This window comes from Euprymna scolopes, chromosome 39 (genome assembly GCF_053919585.1).
Source record: "Euprymna scolopes isolate OS-2025 chromosome 39, ASM5391958v1, whole genome shotgun sequence".
NCBI lineage: Eukaryota > Metazoa > Mollusca > Cephalopoda > Sepiida > Sepiolidae > Euprymna > Euprymna scolopes.
This window is the reverse complement of record NC_136520.1, coordinates 9,566,476-9,576,475: the sequence shown is the minus strand read 5'-3', so window position 1 is coordinate 9,576,475 and position 10,000 is coordinate 9,566,476. Positions and strand designations below refer to the sequence as shown.

Below are 10,000 nucleotides of genomic sequence, written 5' to 3'. Positions count from 1 at the left end.
TGCGACTTCCGGTTGCGCATGCGTACATGAACATAAACCCATAACAGCATAAGCAAATAAACACAAATCGCTGGACCGTTTTGTTCGAACAAACGGGCGTCCTTAGAAAAGCGAATATTTTCAATTTATTAAAAAAAAAGAAGATATGGAAAGCAAACTCAAAACGTGATTTCAAATAATACATATAATCATTGACCTGTTTTATATATATATGATATATATTATACTAAATAATCAACGCGACGATAAATCGCATTGTTTTATTGTGTACGTTTTCAGTCCCAATCTTTTTTGCGTTTTAATTATCCAAATAAATAATTGTTAATACTTTCTGCTTTTTTTTACATCGTTCATTTCCGTATTATGTTTAAGCTATTTGAACGCAATTTTCTTACAAATAAATCTACTTTGACCCGTTGATAACCATAAGAGCATTTTACAACTGCGATTGACACACCGCCTTCTTTTTTTTAATTTATTCTACATTTTTAATACGCCTTTCTTAAAAAACGTTCATTCATTTTCTTCTAAACTACCAACATAAATAAATAAATAACCGAAATATCTTTTTTTTTAATTTCGTTACAAATAAATAATCAACGCGATATAAAACGTATTGTTTTACTGTGTACGTTTTCAGCGTTCCAATTCTTTTTTTTTAAATCAAAATTTGAATTTAACTTTAAGTATTATGATATCTGTTCAGTGCACATTTACCTATAAGTAGGACAAACCACTTATAATTCAATGGCTGTAAGTTATATTTTTCCAAATTATAAACAGAAATCTACCTATGTTCTTTTGGCATTTTAATATATTTTTATAGAGATGTTTCTGTTATATCACAAAAAACTATTTTCTTTATATTATAGCTAATATAACATACTGACCCAACGGGTCACGGGTAGTCTAGTTAACGTACTAACATGATACTCGTGACGGAAAGAAAATATTTTAACAATTACCTAATTGGATCCTGATTATATATTTTTGTTACTAACAGAAACAGTCCTGTACAAGTATATTAACATTTTAAAATACATAGAAAGATAGTTTTATTAGAACTGTTGACACATAAAACCTTATTATGCCCCCAGTATATGCGTGCGTGTGTTATTTTCTTCATTCAATTCATATATATGATGAAAAAGTATTAATTGACGAATGTTTTATTGTGCTTTTCTTCTTTTAATAAGGTGCAGCGAACTAAGTATTATAGTATACAACGTTAGACATTAATACAAACTATCGGGACCTGTGGAAACTCCACAGGGGACGCATTCATATGTAATATATTGATGCTGGCATTCTGTAGATGTTCAGTGTAGATGGAAACGCTCTTATATTATAATAGCTTTTTTTTTGGTTAAAACTGCAAAAGTATTAAAGTACGCTTAAATATGATATTTTAATTCTTGCAGATTTTGTATATACAGTAAATATTCTATCGGTTTTTATATGTTATAAAGTTGCGATTTCAAAATTTAAAAAAATATCCATATGACTTTGTGAATTAGCTTAAATCGAAACCGAATAAAAATTTATGAAAAATTTAAAAATATTAATTATTAATCAATAATTACTCTATTTTTTGATGAGAAGCATTAGGCTTCGAAATACCATGGTATAAAGAATCCCCTCTATCCCCCAACTAAATGTTTGTATAACTTTACGAAATAAATGAACCAGTCTATATTCACCAATATATAGATTTTGTGACTTCATTTTCCAATCTTATTGTTTTCCTATATAATCTCCAATGAAATTTGTTGAGCTTTATATTATCCTGGTAAGTCTCTTCTTATAGAATTGAATTTACTCTATTCTCTTAAGTCTCTAAGCTATATATATATATATATATATATATATATATATATATATATATATATATATATATATATATATATATAAAAGTGAAAGTGTCAGTATGTGTGTGTGTCTGTGTACATTTCCCTACGCAATAACTTTGTCAATTTTCAGTCTACAGACTCGAAATTTGATATACAGGGTACTGAGATTTGGGAAAATTTTTGTAACCCATTTTCGGCCAAAAGATTCGGCTGTTAAGGGGTCAAAGTTCAACGATTTTACCTTGGAGAACGCTACGAAACTCTTCCGACAATTTTGGGTCTAAACACTTAAAATTTTAGATGTAGGGTCCTTGGACATGGATCTAACTAAATTACTAGATTTGAGTCCAAGACAAAACAAAAAAAATGTTAAGGGGTCATAATAGGGGTAAAAATTTAAAAAATTGACCGCTTTTTTTTTTGCTCAACATACACCTCTAAATACCCGGGAAACGTCGGGCTGAAATGCTAGTATATATATATATATATATATATATATATATATATATATATATATATATATATATATATCCATGAGTTCAGTTTTTCTTCATCTGTGTATTTACCCAGCTTTCCTAAATGCAGGATTTTCCACAATACTTGTATGTGACATTACACAATCCTGGTTTTATACCGTCCCCTTTATTTGTGAATAGAAGGGACACCCGACGTTGCCAAACTATAATGATGCTTAACGAATGTTTCACGCTTCCAGATATTTATTGTCATCGAAATCAGTGAAATCTCGCAGTATTTAATCAAATCGATTTATTGCTTGCTTTAGTCGGGGACACATAACGGTGCACCGGGAGGAAGCAGTAGGTTTCCTCGTAGTGGCTTAAAAAAAATTTTTTTTTTTTTACATGGGGGTCACCACTTATCAAGGCCCGAAGGCCACTCAGGGATAAGGGTTATTGCGTGTACAGTAATCAATGAGATAGTATTGTAGTAATCATTAGTATTGGGGTTTTTTATAGAGTGTCTTACTTAAGGGGGCGGTTAATTCACAATGCATTTTGTCTACATTTCAATATGGAAAACCTACGGTTGATTTTTTAAAATTATTTTTATATATAATATCTTGAATTAAAGTTTAAAATGCAAAAGTCAAGTATCATGATTCAATGGTGCTCTAAACAGACACATTCATTTTAAACGCGCCCTCGTATATCAAAGAACCTACTGTTGATTTCATAGGCCTGGCCTTTCTTTTTATGCGGTGATAATAGCTTGAATTTAAATTTTAAATGAAAATGTCAAGTATCATGGTTAAATTATGCTTTAAATAGAAACATTCATTTCGAACGCGACCATGTCTTTTGAATTTATATGTCGGGCCTTTCAGTTTGTGTGGTAATAAAACTTCCAACATACACTTGTGATGTAATGCCGTAGAAGGTGTTATTTTTGGTGAAAATCGACTGTTTCTTATTTCATCATTTTTTTTCGATTATCAATTATCAGTACTTATGGAAGACATTCCGCTAAAAAAAACTATTATGGAGCACTTCCAGGCACATAATGTATCTTTGTGTAAAAATTCATGAAAATCGATTCGGCCGTTTTGGAGTCGATAGGGAACTCTCTCTCTCTCTCACTCACACACACACACACGCACACACACACACACACCACAGATAAAGCTTCTTTTTGTAATATTAGGGAAATATGGACATTCTTTATTATAAAGCAAAAGTGTCAAAACTTACCATTTTTTGTTCTTCAGACTTATCAGCAAGAAACCGGTTGTACACTTTCCAAGCCTCTGGGGAATAGCATCCTGTGTAGTTAGTCCACCCCCAGGGGTTGGAGGTGTCGTTAGGGGTGCGTCCTACCCAGTGGCCATCGATGCCACATTTCTTTTCACTAAAGCCTGAAAGATAAAAGAAAAACACGTTTTTGATATTACGTTTCTGAATTTTCGAGATAATTTCGCATAATTTGGATTCTTCGAACTACTGTTCTCATCTTGAGTTTGATTTTCACAAAGTCTCTGTCAATGTAACCTTTTATTTTTTGTCTTTATTTTCTATCCTTCTACATGCATATTTTTTAATTTTATATCTTATGTGCACATATATTAATTCCATTCATGTACTGCAATCTTATTAATTTATCTAGTTACTTATAGGCTCGATGCATTTAATCCTTCCTTTAAATAGATAAATGCACTTAAGTTGGATGTAACTAAGCTTATTTTGAGATGACGCATCTAAATTATTGCAAACAACGCCCCCTCCCAAACCGCATTGATAATTAAAATTTAAACTCCATATAATATGTATTCAACGACCACCCGTTATATCTATCTCCTCAACCTACCGCCACACATTAACGCTGCAATATTAACTGCTTGTTTCTCTCTTCCCCTCTTCTTTCTTATCCCTTTTTCTCTCCCTCTACTTATGCCTTCAACGTTTTGCTCATCTTATTCCCTACTTTTACACCCTTTCTCTCCCCCCTCAATCTATTCCTAACCGCGTCTGGTTTAATATTTTAAACTCCTCCTCGCCACGTATCACATTTTAATGTTTTCTTTTATAACTTAACTGCTGATGTTGTCTGATTAAAATTCTTTTTTGTGTGCGTTTTCTAATATCTTAATTTATTTCTGTAAAGTCTGATGAAATTTTCGGATCTTTGATACGTTTTTTTTAAACAGAATTTAACGTTACATTTAATACCTACATCATTTCTCTTTATAATAAACAAGCAGGCCACCTACCTTCACCCGGTCGTAAAATACACATATTATATTTTAATTAATGCAGAATACTTATTTATTGTAAACAGAAATATTGTATGTATTAAACGTAATGTCAAATTCCTTTAAATGAAGTAAAAAAACAGAAATTGAGACGTATGCATGTGAGTATTATGCTTCTTTTTTTCTAAACCATTCAATTCTAAGTAAAAAAAGAACAAAAATACTCATGCTAAAATCAAAACCTAAAGATAGCGAGTCAAGTTCGATAACCATTAGAATAACGTGACATGATCTTTAAATGGTGTTTTAACTTAAGTAATCTGTAATGTGAATTATTCATGCCTGCGCATTTGTGAAACAGCAAACAGATAAAAATTTGATAACCCTGTGTACCAATTTTGATCCCTTAGCAGCCCTTTTATCAGGATGAAAACGGATTAAATTTTCCCATATGTCTGAATATCCTATATACCAAATTTCAAGTCTGTAGATCTAAAATCTGTTGAGTACATAGGTTGAGAAGTGTCCACATGCGCATTCTCAGTTTTACAGATATATCGATAAGAATTCTGCAGTAATTAAAATATATTTTTTGAACTGTGCGTAGGTAATGCTAGAATAAGGTCGAGTCTGAGAAGGGAATGAGGTCGACGGAAATAAAAGGGAAGTTGGAGACGACTATGGAACAATTGAAAGATAGAGAAAAATAGAAAAAAAAAGAGACGGGGTGAAAGAATTGGAGAGAGATAGAAAGGCAGCATTTTTTCTCTCATGCATTTTTCCTGTTTACTTTTTCTTGTGAAAATACCACAATTTTAATCGTCTCACATTATAACCTATGCCTCCTCAACATATTCAAATAAACTCAATATATAATAGGCCCAATACAAAGAAAGACAGGACACGTTGATGTGCTTTTAAACCGTATTAATCGACGTTTTCAATAAATTCACTAAAAGCAATTTTTTAATTCATCACGCGCCTGAAGACGATTCATGGCAGTTGAAAACGTTAGCGACTATAGCGAATTGCTGCTTAAATCCGATCAACACATTCGAATAGTTGTCCGACAATTGGAAAAAACAGATCGTAAGAGAAACATGATTTACCTTTGCTGTTAAACGAAACATTCATATATATAAACATAGAATATTAAATTAAATGTTTTTAAAGTTTTAAAATCATACGGGAAATTGGATATTGAACTGTAATGGAAGTTCTTGGTATTCGGCAGGTAAAAAGATTCAAAGCGTATTGAAATAAATCCAAGGAAGCTGGTAACAATCCAATATATACATATATATATATATATATATATATATATATATATATATATATATATATATACAGCTAGAGGTAGTTGCTTGTCTAGCCGCACTGATGAGCTATAAAACAGCGAAACAGTACTGTATGTGGATGACTATATAAATATATATACACTGCGTATCAAATTATTAGCGAGCTTACATTTTTCTTAAATATTTAAGGAACGAGTGAATAAAGTCCATAAAACTTTAAGAAAGTCTTTATAATACTATTTAGCTATCCCAGTACGAAAATAAAAGTATTTAAAGTAGTATTAGCGAAGAAAGAATATCTGTTGATTTCAGTGTGTCAAATTATTAACGAGGTGAAGAAAAAAACCGCAATATACCCATAACTTGTTTAATTGAATAATTTTGAAACGTTAAATAAAATAGGAAAAATCCTTAGAGCGCAATAACTACATAGCAATTTCTACGTTGACATAATTAGTAGTGGATACGCGATTCTTTTTATGAATGACTTGTAAAAGACGTTGGTCTACAGAATTAGTCAAATTTGTGATTTCGTCAACAGTTATTCCTCGCGATACCTCTTTGAGAGGATCCCACAACTCATCTTTGGTCTTAAATTAGCATCCACTTGCATAGAGGCGTCGCTTCATGATGCCCCAAAGATTCTCAATTGGGTTTAAATCTGGTGAACTCGAAGACCACTCCATCTTCCGAACCCCAGTTGTTGCAAATATTCTTTGCTTTTGTTTGCTGCATGCGAGTGAGGATTATCCTGTATAAAAATAATGGTTCTTCTGCACGTCAACCTTTGCTTCTTCAGCCATTCAGGTTCAAACTGCTCCTTCAGAAAAACTATATAAGCATTTGACATCATTTTTACACCTTCTGGGACTCTCCATGGGCCAACTAAATTACTGCCGATAATCCCAGCCTAAATCATCATCCAACCACCACCTTGTTGTTGTCGCCTTAAACTCTGATGGCGATGCTGTCCATCTAGTACCTATCCCTTGCTTCAGCAATCTGGGCTATCAAGAGTACCACCCACTTCATGCGTGAACAAAACATTGGAAAAATCCGTTTTAATGTTGTCATCTTCCCATTTCAATCGCCTTTGTATGAGATGTTCTGTTAATGGAGGCTTTGTCACAGGTTTAACTTTGCCACTTCTTTCAGAAAGCGACATCGAGTACTTTTTGAGACATTCTTCAATCCGGCTTGATCAAAGACTTCTCGACTTGTCTGCCCAGGGTTCTTAACAACTTCACGTTTAATTTGGAGTAGAGAATGGCGTGAAACAACACTAGATTTACCTTTATCAGCTTTCTTACGTATCTCTGTAGGGTCCTTGACAAAGTTCCTCACAGTTTGATGGGATCTTTCTATCATTTTCGATATTTCGATGGTAGTTTTACCTTTTGCTAACTATTCTGTAATAGTACTCTTTTCAGAACTACTCAAACAACCTTTAGGACCATTTTTATTGACGAAACAAGCTGCCTTGACACACCTCGTGGATTCAGCGATTACGATGGCAAGTTGTTTACATTGCGCAGAACAGTATGACAATTTCTCAGTACGCGCAGCTCAGCATTACATACTTTTGATACGAACCTACCGGTAAGTTTCTGAAACTGGTAAAAAAATGTTATCTCGTTAATAATTTGACACGCAGTATATATATATATATATATATATATATATATATATATATATACATATATATATATGTATATATATATATATATATATATATATATATATATATATTTAAAGGTTATGAGGGTTTTTTGAAGCATTAAAAACGATTTTACTCAGCAAGCCTTTTTTCAATTTAATATAAAAGGAAATACACTCATTTGCAAAATAATAAGATCATATTGAACAGGAACCTCTATTCACATATATTTATGTATGCGTATATATATATATATATATATATATATATATATATATATATATATATATATATATATACAATTTAAAGGTTATGAGGGTTTTTTAAAGCATGACAAACGATGTTACTTTTTGTATTTAATATTTTTATTGTTAATTTTTTTTATATATCAAGCGGACCTCCACTCTTGGTCACAAAAAAAGTATCGAAATTAAAACGAAAAAGAAAACCGTTGAAAGAACTGGAAATTTGTAGGGTGGACAGCGTTTATTCCTAGCAATCATGTTCAAAAAAAGTTCACGTGAATTATTTTAGCCGTTTGCGGAAGAAGAGTGTGTTTTTTAATATTTTTTCATGATGCAACGTAAAAGCGTTTAATTCAAACAACGAAAATGGGACGCAATTGATTTTAATATGTATAATGGAATAGAAATGAAATTATTAAACAGTAAAAATAATGCAATTATAAGTTATGAATAATATTAATAATAATAATAATAATAATAATAATAATAATAATAATAATAATAATAATAATAAAACTACTGAAGAGGGCAGAGTTAGAGACAATGTCGGCTTTTTTAATGGTGAGTAAATTCCGTCTCTCCCTCGATAATGATGGGAAGAACATAGATAAATAAATAAATAAATGAATAATAATAATAATAATAATAATAATAATAATAATAATAATAATAATAATAATAATAATAATAATAATAATAATAAAACTACTGAAGAGGGCAGAGTTAGAGACAATGTCGGCTTTTTTAATGGTGAGTAAATTCCGTTTCTCCCTCGATAATGATGGGAAGAACATAGATAAATAAATAAATAAATGAATAATAATAATAATAATAATAATAATAATAATAATAATAATAATAATAATAATAATAAAATCAATAAAATTAATATTAGTTAATAATTAAATGAGAATACAAATAGTCTCGGTCCTGAAGGGAAATTGTCTTAGTCCCGAAGGAATTCTCATACACAGACCGAGGATAATATCAGAGCATGTACTTAAATATATGTGCTTTTAGCTCGAAAGTCACTCTGTGTGTATTGATAATAAAGACTATTTATATAATAATAATAATAATAATAATAGTAACAATAATAATAATAATAATTATAATAGTATAAATAATAATATTTATAAGTAGATTGTAGTTTGCTTGAAGCATTGTTGAAGAAAATTATAAGGTAAAATTTATATTAATATTTATATTTAAACCATAGACCAATAGTAGCTTTTACATAAAAAAAACATGTGCATAAGGGTACAGATATATATATATATATATATATATATATATATATATATATATATATATATATATGCGCACAATTAACACCCATATATACGCATACATATCAATACAGTCATATTCAACGACTATATGTGTATAATATATGCACACCCCATATACGTAATGCATATATAAATAATAATATGCATAAACAGAAATGCACGCATGCACACACATACACGCATATATATCCATACACATGCATATGCATACAATGACATGTACAGGTCCAGGTATGCATACGTGCATCCATATGCATACATACATGCATACACACATACCCATATGCGAACATGTACATACATAACATATATACACATAACCACATACACATGAATATATATATATATATATATACATATATATACATATAGAATATACAAATACACATACACATACGAGCGGCGTGCAATAAGTAATGCCCCTGACCCACTTCCCATAGCAGTAGAGCAACGAAACTTGGCATAGTTATTAATCTTTCTTTACATAGGAGGCACCCAGAGTTATGCATTTCTCCCATCGTTTGATGCAGCTCTGTAGACCGTTTTTGTAGAACACCCCAGGTTGGTCCTCCAACCACGACGTGACTTCAGAAATCACGGCTGCATTATCTGGGAAACGCTTTCCTTTAAAAAAGAACTTCATGGCTGGGAAGAGGTGAAAGTCAGATGATACAAGGTTAGGAGAGTAGGGAGGATGATGGATGATTTCATGACCACACGCCTGTGATTCTGGTCTAGCGACATGCGAATTGTGGACCGGAGCGTTGTCCTGCAGGAGAGGGACACCTTTGCTGATCTTGCCCCGCCTCTTGATTTTGATAGCTTCCCTTAATTTCCTGAAAAGTGAAGCCTAATAGGCTCCTGTAATTGTGGTACGCTTTGCCATGAAATCTGTCATCAGTACTCCGTCCTGGTCCCAGAAGACTGTGAGAATTACCTTGTCAGCGGAGG

At 31.6% G+C, this 10,000-nt stretch overlaps 1 protein-coding gene across 10 annotated transcripts in view; it reads right to left on the bottom strand.

The window, feature by feature from the left end:
* LOC145263644 (PDF receptor-like) overlaps positions 1 to 10,000 on the bottom strand; it is a 787,341-nt gene that overhangs the window by 250,487 nt on the left and 526,854 nt on the right. For all 10 annotated transcript variants that reach the window (XR_013864585.1, XR_013864584.1, XM_080120502.1 and 7 more), the window contains exon 4: positions 3,560 to 3,723. Coding sequence is in view for 8 of the 10 variants with exons in the window: in XM_080120502.1 (XP_079976628.1) it covers positions 3,560 to 3,723 (164 nt within the window). In the remaining 2 variants the exon portion in view is untranslated. The remainder of the gene's footprint in view (positions 1 to 3,559; positions 3,724 to 10,000) is intronic.